At 43.1% G+C, this 12,034-nt stretch overlaps 1 protein-coding gene across 1 annotated transcript in view; it reads right to left on the reverse strand.

The window, feature by feature from the left end:
• The window catches only part of LOC118411808 (NACHT domain- and WD repeat-containing protein 1-like), a 30,101-nt gene extending 18,586 nt beyond the window's left edge, over positions 1-11,515 (reverse strand). The window contains exons 1-10 of the mRNA XM_035814294.1: positions 11,503-11,515; positions 10,501-10,586; positions 9,338-9,454; positions 7,769-7,868; positions 5,077-5,179; positions 4,363-4,514; positions 2,655-3,709; positions 1,984-2,194; positions 1,133-1,273; positions 323-457 (exon numbers count right to left, since the gene is read on the reverse strand). Coding sequence (XP_035670187.1) covers positions 323-457; positions 1,133-1,273; positions 1,984-2,194; positions 2,655-3,709; positions 4,363-4,514; positions 5,077-5,179; positions 7,769-7,868; positions 9,338-9,454; positions 10,501-10,586; positions 11,503-11,515 — 2,113 coding nt within the window. The remainder of the gene's footprint in view (positions 1-322; positions 458-1,132; positions 1,274-1,983; positions 2,195-2,654; positions 3,710-4,362; positions 4,515-5,076; positions 5,180-7,768; positions 7,869-9,337; positions 9,455-10,500; positions 10,587-11,502) is intronic.
• Between the last annotated feature and the right edge of the window lie 519 nt (positions 11,516-12,034).

Below are 12,034 nucleotides of genomic sequence, written 5' to 3' on the forward strand. Positions count from 1 at the left end.
TACATATCCAAAAGGTTCCAATTAGAGACTGTCTTTCCAATGTGTTTCTCTGAGTTTTCATGGAACTCAATCACTCCTGGGAGGAGAGCATAGCAGACAGCAGGCTGGCAGGTCCTTGTGTTTCTGTGGGTGTAGCAATTGGTCATGGATATTTGCTATGCTTTCCATCGGGTGTTACATGTGTATCCTTTAGTCATACATTGGAATCACAATAGATAATTGTCCCTGTATGTGCCTACTGTATGACCGAGCTTTGTGAGGGAATTGTATTTATCAATAAAGAAGACAGCCAATGGGACGAATACAATGTAAAGTAGCTCACCGGCAAAGTCCCCGTGCTGTTTTCTGATCGGTTGTTCCCCTCCTCCGTATCTTTCCAGCGCCACTTTCTGGAACGCCTCGTGGGCCAGATGCACAACCAAGACACCATCTAGCAGGCTCACAGTCATCACATTGTCTGGAAGGAAAGAAAGAAAAATTTAGGCTGGACGTGACGACCGATATATTTTGTTTCTCTTCGAACAACCAAACAGCGTTCAGAGATTACATATTGTGCTTCTCTGACTGAGACAGGCAGCTTGTTTATCGGAAAAAACTTTTTAGCTCTTTTGCCTGAATTGGAGAGCTTATTGCTTGTTGTTTCGAACTTTATTGCACGGCAATTGTACATGGTACAATGAATGGCAACAACAATTATTTGATTGCTACCCAAGAATACTACTAGGTGAGGTGTCACTCAGCCTCTGTCTTCATTTTGTGAATTGTCTGACAGATCCCTATAAGTAGTCTTAGTCTATCCCATTTTAACTTAAAATCATCTAAAACACCACATGCACTACCATCTCTGTTGTTCTACTCCCTCATGCACCCTAGATAAGATCCTAGCTTAAGGCCTGTGTCTGAGCGCACTTCTATACAGTAGAAGCTGTAATATTGCACACCTCATTTGCCAGTGTATTTCGTGCAATTACTATTATCTGGATGGTGCAACAAAGCCAAGTTATCCTGCTGGATGGCACAGGTTTGGGATTTGGGGATCTCGTGCAATTAACAGAAGCGTGCGTTAAGCCCTTGTGCAATTAACTGGCTTGTACTATATCCAGAAGATACCCAGGCTAGTTCAGAGATTTACCTAGGTCGTGTTTGATGGCCGCCCAGAAGGTGTGAGGGAAGGTGCGGTCCCCGCGGTTCGTCTGCTGACACAGCGGGTCCATGATGGCATCACAGCAGGACAGCATACACAGCAGCTCTGTCTCCCTCACACCAGCCCGACCTGCACACACACACAAGGGCACACACATTATATAACAGGCAAATATAGTCAAACCTGTCTATAGCGGCCACTCAATGGACCGGTCAAATGTGGCCACTATAGACAGGTGGCCTCTGTATAGAGGTGGCAACTTGTAGATAAAATACGCAAGGGACCGACAAGAAGTGGCCACTATGGACAGGTGGCCCCTCTGTAGAGGTGGCCCCTAATACAGGTTTGACTGTACTACAATGCAGCCCCTCACTGAAGGTTCTGTCCATTCTGTCCAAAGCATATTAAAGCTGACTTATAATGGAGTGTTACAGATTTGCTATTTTGCATTCTGAGTTATTCACATTTCTCGAAGCAAGTACCACAGATTTTAAGGGACTCGATGTATACCTAACAGATTTGTATACCTGTGATGTTATATCTTTAGCCTCTAGCTTTTATTCTTTACCTTTATTTTGTACTTTGTGGGTCGTACTGGCTCATACAGATCAAGAATGTGTCCTGTCTACTCGCCAGACTATCATAGATGATCTTTTCGAATCTTGGTATACTTGGTAATTTAAATAAACAAACCTGCACAGATGCTGGCCAGTACATGTCCCAGACACATTGGGTCATGTCTACTCGCCAGACTATTGTAGACAGTATTGTTGCTAAATCTTGTCTGGTATGTTTTACAGTTTACACTAGTGTTCTGCTATACAATACATAAAACAAACCTGCACAGATGCTGGCCAGTACATGTCCCAGACAGACCGGGTCGTGTCTACTCTCCAGACCGTCGTAGACGATGTTGGCGGCCTCCTCGGCGGACTGCGGCATCTTGCTGCCGTTCTGGCACAGCTGCGGGCTGCCGCTCTCCACCTCCCGGCACAGCAGGGTCAGCATCAGGGGGCTGCATGGCTGCTGGAGGGCGTTCTTCAGAAGGACCTGCAGACGGGACAGCAAAAAAGTTCAAGTTTAAGTTGCCCATACATCTGTGCAGATGCTTAGGGGTGGCACCCATCTCCATTTCTGTACAGTTTGTAGCTCTTGGGCCACACATCAGCAGGGGGCTTGCCTGCTGGTAGTGATGCGTGTTTAACTCCCATACTCTTCCTCATTAGTGCTGAGTGCTAAGCAGAGAAAGCTGCATGTACCATTTATAGAGTCTTTGGTATGACACTGCTGGGGATCAAACTCACAACCTACCGAATGCAAGGCGACACTCTGCCATTACCACGGTCTAGACGAGACCGCAAGGCACATACATATAGAACACAACACTGTCTTTTACGTATCACCCGAGGTACCAGCCCTCCCGTGGGAAGGATCGACCGATGTCATACCTAGGTGCCCAAGATAAGGGTGCAACAAATTCAATTGGGTGACATAGACTAAAAAAACTCACCCTCTGTTTGGCTGTTATTCTCCTCTTCCTGTGTGTGAAGTAGGAATCCATCAATATCATCCTCTCCTTCTCCGTCAAGTCCGATAGTTCCACAAATCTCTGCTTGTCCCCTATCCTCTCCTTCAGCTCATCAAGAACACTGCCTTCCGTGAGGCTCAGGACCAACTTTACGCCGGACGGAAGCTCGGCGGGGAGCCAGTCGAAGGTGAGAGTCCCCTCGGTGGGCAGTAGTCTCTCCACCCCGTCCAGCAGGAGAACTGTCATGTTGCCCCACTTGGAGGCCTTCAGGAGCAGGTCGTTGAAGAAAGAGACCAGCTTTCTGTACTCCACGGGGATCTTCTCCAGCTCGCCCTCCAGGTTGGTCGCACAGAGCTGCTGGCAGATCTCGTTGAGCAGGGTGTGAGTGCACGTGGGGCTGTGGATGTAGCGGAGGACGCAGATAGGCTGGGTCCCCGTCCACTCCGATAGCGACGTTGCCACTTTACTGACGACCGCGGACTTCCCGCTCCCCTGCCCCCCATACAACACGATCGGTTTCGACTCCTCGGAGGTGACCAGCTCCCGCACGGCGCTCACAACGTCCTCTCGCGCGACAAACTTCTGGCTGTGTGCGAGGCTGACCGCCGAGCTCTCCAACAACTTGTAGTAGAGCTCTCTGATGGGCGTTTCCTTTAGGTACTGCATCTCCGCGTAGTTGTCGACCACTCTGTCGATCAACTGCTTCACTTTGGCAACAAACTGCGAGCAGAAATCTGCAAGGTAGCTCTTGTGTTCTGTGTGCGCGGAAGGGTCGAGTCCGCTCTCTTTCCACACCGTGCATAACCGGACCGTGTTGTCCGGGTCGACCTTTTCGTTTATGTAGGAATCGCGGAGGAATCTCAACTTCTCCTGAGCCGCGCTGTCAAGTTCTAGGCTACTGTTAATGTCGGTGAAGTTCTTGGCACTGGGATCCGACAGGCTCTTGGAAAGTCCTTCCAACGTGCGCAAGAAAAACACGCAATTCTTGGACGGCTCAGTGTCGAGGCTGAGAGCCTCCAAAACCTCTGCTTCAACACCTGGAGAAATGGATAAAGTCCAAACAACATGATTTTATACACATACCATGGACTAGCAGTTAGACGCTACATGGTAGTAGATTAGGTACAAAATGGGTCACTACGGACCGTTGTAGTGCCACGGAATATCCTTGAAAATCCTTTTTCCTTGAAAATTTTGGCCCAGCCTTGATATACTTTGAGCAACCATTCCTCAGAGTTTGAGACAATCAACACCCAGGCTGTTTTCTTTTCATGGTTATAAAGACGACCCTTTGGACTGCCTGGTGGAGAAAGATTTTCAAGATTGAAATTGGGGTTAGAACTTTTTTGAAGCCTTGTTTCAGTGTATTTTAACATGCTTTTCTATGCCTATGGAGAGGTTTAACTGTGTTATCAACCTTTTTGATGACGTACAAACTGTACTTCCTTTACAGTTTACTGGACACTCCAAACATGGCTATAAACCTGATATTTCTAACATAATCAATTTTGCCAGTATCCTTACCTGTAACATCCAGCTGAAAAATGCCAACATTTCCCAAGAAATTGACTTTTGCTTTAAAATTTTGTTTTGAAAAGACTGGCTGTATGGACTCATTTGGGACCATGTGGGTTGGCGTGGATGGGAGCCTTTTGCCCTGAGAAGCAAGAACAGCAGTTAGCTGTTGTACCTGATAGCTGGTACTTGCTGAGCTGCTTGGTACTGATGGCCCTGCGCTGGTGCGCGGCCTGGGCTGACTTGTAGAGAAGGTCCTGTAGAGCGTTGAAGGTGTTCAACCACACGTTGTGGTAGTGGGCCATCAGTTCTTCATTCTCCTCCGACCTGTTGGACATAAAAGGTATCAAAGTTTACTTGCAAGTTCAAGCTCATAGACTAATTGCAAGTATATGGTAGAAACAAACATAGGGGATATGCATGTAATACAATGATAAATATTATTGTACCAAAGAGAAGACATGTACTTGTACATGTGTTTGCTATATCTAGACAGTTTGGGTTTGACCTCTTTTTTTGGAAGCAGAGGAAGACAAAGAGCCCCACTTTCCACAATTTATGGGTTCTGTGATTTTAAGAGGAAAGTGTTCTTTTTTTGTTCTTTCACATCTTCTTCTTTTGTCTATGTGTCTTCTTCTTTTTCTTCAGTCATGACCCAATCAGAGCTTAGACCTGACATCAGCATAATTAGCTTTTACAGCAAAAATGAACAAAATATTATCAGATTCTGTTGCAGCAAATATGAAGTGGTCTTTATTCTGGGCGATGCCTCAGGGCTAAGTTTAATTGTATTAACAGTATTGTGTGTGAATATCTGGAGGTTTCTGGGAGGGAAACATCCTGCATTTTCACAAAAATATTGGATTTCTACTTTGTATTCCATTCTTACCTGTCTCCATAGTGTGGCAACTTTGCCTCGATGGGCTGTAGGACGTACTCTGGGGGTACCGCATTCTCATCCTTCACATACCACTCCTCCAGCAGGCTCACATCTGGACATATGGAAAAACTTTATTCATGCCCGTAAGCTTATTGCAATTACATGGTAGAAAATATAGAATACAATACGGTGTATTCCGTATCACCCGAGGTCCCAGCCCGACCGCGGGTTGGATCGCCCGACGGCCGAAGGCCTGAGAAAACCCCTGTTTTGATGCGAAATGCGCCAGAAGTTGAACAAATTTGGCGCCCTCGAACAAAAAGTGTTGCAACAGCAATGTTCCAACGTCCGAATCAGGTATTCAAATTGCCAACCGTGCCACACTCCGCCCGTTCGACATGGTTCGATTAACTCAGAGAAAGCCTGTTCGATACGGAAGTTATGGCCCGGTCCGGAACACCCGTATCAAACGTTTTTGTGTCACATAAACATGACATAAACAAAGATATAGGATATGCATGTAACAATGAAAAGTGATCAATATCATGTGATCAGTACCAAGTGAGTACTCGAATACTAGTGTTGAATATATCTAGGTAGGTTGGGTTTGACTTCTTTTTTGGAAGCAGAGGAAGACAAAGAGTCTCACATTTTCTACAATTCGTGGGTTTGGTGATTTTAAGAGGAAAGTGGATTTCTGTACGTCCGTAAATGTGGAGAAGGTGGGGAATGAATATAAATGTGGTTCTTTCTGTGTGGCTATAAACTGAGCAATAAATAATAAAATGCGTTTCATCTTCCACTGCTTTAGGTGCACATTATTTACAAATTCTTTTCTTTTTCATATAATGAACAGTCCCTCTTGTGAATGCAAATAATATTTTCTGTAATCTAGTTGATATCTGAACTTTATTCACAGACATTAAATATATATATTCAGTGAGTAGTTGTTGAAAAATGTCATGATTTTTTGACAGAGACAATAAAAAGTTATTAGTGGCGCTAGTTCATCTTTATTTGCAGGGGTAACCTATACGCATGTACCTGTTGTATCTAAAATGTAATATTTAGAATGGTGGTTTTAGATCGCAATATTTTCAACACGTACATATGATATCCCAAAATACCATGTTTTAGATACAACGTTTACCCCGCGAATAAAGGTTAACTGTCATTAACAAAACCCCGCTGTTGGCTATTTGGATCAAACTCGAGGATCTAAGGGCCTGAGTTTTGATACCTTGTAGGGGATGATATTTCTTATTTTGAATTGCGGCCTAAAGCCTGTAGCCTTGTGTATGGGAAGCTTTGGCGTACTAGCCCCGAGCGTCAAACCTCCGCACTTTAAAGGACTTATAAACACTTATCAAAGAGACACGCCTGTTACACTGTAGGCACTTAGTTCGAACGCACGTTCTACGCAGCATAGAACATGATCATTGAATGCCCGACCTAGGTAACTTATCTCGATCGTTTGAAGACTTTATAGAGTTCTTTGGTCGTCCAAATGCAATGCAACAGCTAGACGGAATGTTGTAGAGTATGTCTATAATTTCGGAATTTTTTGCAAGTGTTTTTTTCTGTTATAAAACCGGCCGGGGAACTAAATGATCGAATTCAAAGCCTTTGAAACAAGCGTGGAGAGTAGGGCATAATGATCAGTGTGCTTGGTTAAAAACCTGTGCCATAGCAAGGACACTGTGCAGTTGTAAGTAACGCTAGTTCACCTTTATCCGCGGGGTAACCTATATCCGTTGTTTTACAAAACAGGGTATTTAGGCACACAAAGTCGACGGGTGGTAGTTTTAAACTGCAATGTACAGAAAATATTGCAATTTTAAACCAACGTCCGTCAACGTGATATCTCCAAATACCCTGTTTTTAAAAGCAACGGATATAGGTTACCCAACGGATAAAGGTGAACTAGCATTATAGCCTTGAGATCCTACCCTTTGAAGGTATGTGGTTGCAATATATCATTTCATTTTTCATTACAGCATGTAAAAGTTACAGCAAAAAGATAAATGAATTGTAATCTGAGGCAGCAAATATAAAGTGGTCTGGGTTTATTTTGGGAGGGGAGCAATACCTCTTGGCTGAGCCAAATTATGGTCTCAGAACACAGTTTTTTGCCTATGGGGATTTACATGGTTAAGGACCCTAAAGTGAGGTGGTTCGACGACTCAAAACCTATAGTAGGGTGCAGATACAATTTACAAGAATTTAGTATGTTGAAGTCGAGGGTACAGCCTACAAAATATCTGAAAATGAGCATAGATTTGCCTGCTCATTTTTCTATAAAAGACAATTTGATTTGACCCCCAGCGGAGGTCATGGAACTGCAGGAGACGAACAGGAAGTGCCGGTAACCGTATCAAGGCGCAAATTCCCGCCGGCCGAAAAAACAACGTAATCCAACTTATACAGTATGAACACCGATGTATTCCTCTACTGTTCACCACAGATTCCACCTCGCTGTTGTGCACGGAAGAATAAATGCGGCCTTTGCAAGTACTGCGGTGCACTATTTTAACATGAACTACTTTTGGGGACGGGGGTCACGGATAAATACTGTGTTATGAGACCTTATATAAAAAATCATAGTGTTGTGTGCAAGTTCTGTAGCTTGGAGAAAGAGAGAATCATTTCATTCCTATCATATCATTCCATTTTTCACAAAAGTGTGTGAAAGTAGACTTACCTTTGCCAAGTTGCACAGCGGTATCCCGCACATGACAGAACTCAATCTCGTTGATATGTTGAGGTAAGGGACACTCCCCATACCTGTCTCCTATTATGGACTGCACGGGAAATACGAAGAAAACTTTGATTTGAACTTGAAAGTTCATCTGTGTTGGTAGAATTGATTCTGAAAGTAGAACTGTAATTTCCAACACAAGAAATTGGACTTTTTTGAACTGAAAGACTCAAGCCAGAGTGTGCACAAGGAATGGAGTCATGTGTGCTATCTAAAAAACAGGATGTCACAGAAGCGGTGGATTGTCTATTCCTTGACAATGACTGGAGTTGAAGAGTCAAAAATTTGCACCAGTTTCTTGTGCTAGAGATTATACTTCAACTTTATTCAGAAAACTTTGAATATTATTCACAAAGAAAAACAACAGATGCAGGATGGAAGGAAAAAAGGACACTTACAACATCCTATAAACAACCAACCTACTATCTGGAAATGTTGTAAAAAGGGGCTACGGTAGGAGAAGAAACTAGACACAAAACTTATGTGTGGCAGTCAGGGCTCTAGCCAGCTCGAAATTTTTTTCCGTCAGCCAATTCCAATCGTTGTGAAAACCGCAAAAATTCATTTTCCCTATGACACTACAAAGTAGTAAATGTTGCCATTGAGACCTTGAAAAACGGGTTTTAATGAGATTATCGTATGCGAAAGGGCGCCGACACACATTGCCAACAATCATAACAATAGCAAAACAAACAGTGTGTGGCATTTACGGCCGTGGACCGCGTCCCCAAGCGGCATGTAGCTTCCACCAAGGATTTTTGTCTGTCAAGGTTGACAGAATGGTTTTTAAATTTTTCTGTCAGACGCAGCAAATTTGACGGAAAAACTGACGCTGGCTAGAGCCCTGGTGGCAGTCCCGGGCACCACTGGGATCAACTGACTATGTCACTATTATGTAACCAGGTACAGAAAAAAAAACAACGAAATAAGTGTTTGTAACTTATAAATCAAAATTACAAAATGGTTTGTTCTCGAATTGCAGCACCTCTTTCAGGTTCAGGCTCCGTTTTCATGTTGAGCTCTATACACCTTTCTCACGCGGCGGCCATGATAGATCTAAAACGAGTTCAATGCGGCAAACAAAAGACTGTCCATCATAATTAACAGTCCAACCAATGATAGCATGGAAATTAGAAAATTGACCAATAAGAGAATGGCTGCATGTCCATCAAATATTTGCATTATTATGATTTTATTTTGCATCTCTTAAGGGACTTATGGGATCAGTACACGAGTCTAAATTGCTACATATTTTGCTGCATAACACTAGTTATAATATTTTTTATTTGGTCTTATATTGTGAAAATTTGTGCGGTCTGAAGAAAAACTAAATGGGAGCTGATTTTAGAAATAATTTTTTGGTCTGTTTGCCTCATTGAACTCGTCTTCTATCTATCATGGCCGCCGCGTGAGAAAGGTGAATAGCCCAATCATTTTAGTAATCATCACTGATTTGTGGATACTGTTCACCACAGCATGTTATAGACAAAAAGGGAGATGTGAGGGTCGTACCACAAAGAAGGGGCCGCAGGAGACGTTGTAGCAGTCCCTCAGCTCCTGTAGTCTCCTGCCTGCAGTGGTATGGTCCGTGCAGCTGTCGGTCAGCCATTCGTGGTGCATGTCAACCAGCTGGGTGAAGAGATAGTGACAATTAGGGACAGACAGATTACATGAAGATAAAGCTTAGTTGCCCGTACATCAGTAACAGATGTGTAGGGGTGGCGCCCATCTCCATTTCTGTAGCCCTTGGGCCACACATGTGTAAGCCACTACAGCAGGGGGCTGGTCCGCTGGTAGTGATGTGTGTTTAACTTCCATATTTGTCCTCATTAGTGCTGAGTTCTAAGCAGAGAAAGCAGCAGGTACCAATTTGAAGTTTTTGGTATGACTCGGCCGGGGATCGAACTCACGACCTACCAAATGCAAGGCGAACACTCTACCCACTCGGCCATTGCACCGGCACATGAAGATAGGACAATGAAATTTGACAATGTGGGCTCCAAAACAACAAACGAGACAGAAAACAGTTCAAAGCTGTAGCCAGCGCTGGGACACTTACATCCAAACATTCAGTACCAAGGGCATGTATATATAGACCACAACATAGTGTAAATGCAGAAACGTTTGTGGTTGTTTTATGCTCACGGTTTTTGCTGTGGCCACTTCACCGCAAACTTAAAACCACCACAGACATTTATCCATTAGAGTTAACTTAAGTTAAAACCACTGCGAACACTCCATTCTCCCACTAAGGCAATTTTGAATCCCCGTGAACTTAAATGCATTTACAGTAGAGTATACCACATCATCCTCAGTATCAGCCAAAGTGCAGGTAGGATCTGTTTCTCTCTTGCTCCAGGGTTCACCAGACCATGGGGATAAATATATTAGTCCAGTGTTCTAGCCAGCCTGAATTTTTTTTTCCATCCTCTGGATTTTGAATGAAAATCCTGTCGAAGGTGCGACAATCCTAAAAATGCTATTTCCGTTATTTTGAAGGGCAAATTTTGCTATTAGCTTGGATCAAGTAATATCTTTACATGCCAATTTTTGTCCGTCACAGAGAAAGGATTGGGCAAAATTTTTGTCTGTCCCCAGCTGCAAAAGTCTGTCAAAGGACAGAAGGACAGACTCTGGCTAGAACCCTGACTAAAGACAATAAATCTGAACCTGACCTGGAAATCCAGCCCATGTTGCTGGCAGTAGGTGTGCAGTTCAGGAATAGCATCTGACTTAAGTGCAGCCCTCTCCAATATTGTATCTATGGGGGAAAACAAGAGAATGAGACTGTGTTACGATGATGCAACATGCAAGCATTTCTACCAACATCAAGATACATACAGGCAGTGCTTCAAATCCTTTTTTCAGCCAGGTTTTTCAGCCTAGGCAGCAGCCTGAGTCAAAAGCCAGGTTGTGCCATCAACATTTCATGTTGCCCCACTTCCAAGTAACTAACGTTACTTTTTTCAGATCAGCTACTTACTCATTATCTTTTCTTACTTCTAACTACTTATGTTTTATCTTATCATCAAGAAAGAAATACAAAAGCTTAATTAATACACATTTGTAAATGCATGTAGGTGGGGGGAAGGCGGTGTTCCAAGTACAAAATTTCAGGTTGCACTCCTGGGTTTAAAAATAAGTTGCACCCAGCAAAATGTGGTTGAATTTGCAAGTGTGCAAGTGGGTATTTCAAGCACTGTACAGGGAATCTACAGCAAGGCATTTTCCAGTTTGTGATTACACTATGAGCTATGAGACATTTTCATCCTTTTCAGCACCCATCTAGGTATTGTCTTCTTTATTACTAACTACAGCAAAATTCACCACAAGAGGAGTTTCTATGTATACACAATGAAAAGGTAAGACACCCAGATCAATACATCTTTAGGAAGAATGCTCTATTTACGTTTGAGATGAGTTGAGATATTACTCATGTATGACATATAGTTTTCATATCGCAAGCAATCACAATTTATCAAAGCTCTTTTGGAGCAGTATAGATAATGTCACCCCAAAATTTGACTTTACAGAATGCCTCATAAATATTACAGTCTTTAACATTATGTAATTTATCAACTGAAGTAAAGTATCAAATCTTACTATAATCTTTCATAGAAATATTGGTTTATTTCTTTGTTGTAGTTGAGATACAGCTCATGAAACACCTGACATACTGTGTCTTCCCATGGTGTATTTCGTGATAAAGCAGTCTAAGCTAGTTGAGCCTTTCTGTTCATATTTCATCTAAAAAGCAGCACTCAGAGCACCCCTGCATTAACACGCAACCCGCCGCTATTGTCGGGGCAGTGCCTCAGGTGTGCCGTATAATAGACTAGATAACACCTTTGATTTGCATCGTTCATCTTCGAAGGGATGGCAGAGAAGAAGAAAATCAAGAATGCTCCCTACTACTCTGTCAACCATCAGTCGTCACTATAGCAGGGCTTGAGATACTGGGTGCATAAAACGTTAGTTTTTTTTGTTGTTGTTGTATTTTTGTTGTTTTTTACTTTATGGTCACCACGTAACAAGACCTGAAGGCCACTCAATGTTACGGGTTACATGATTGTAACTGTAACAGCATCTCTTCACCCTAGGCCTAGGTCAGAAACATCATGATTGAGACCAGCCCAATTGCTCACTATGAGTGAGGACTATCTGACCCAATAGGCAAAGCAGAGGTTACCTTTATCCATAGGGCAACCT

The sequence above is a fragment of the Branchiostoma floridae genome, chromosome 3, assembly GCF_000003815.2.
Source record: "Branchiostoma floridae strain S238N-H82 chromosome 3, Bfl_VNyyK, whole genome shotgun sequence".
NCBI classification, from domain to species: domain Eukaryota; kingdom Metazoa; phylum Chordata; class Leptocardii; order Amphioxiformes; family Branchiostomatidae; genus Branchiostoma; species Branchiostoma floridae.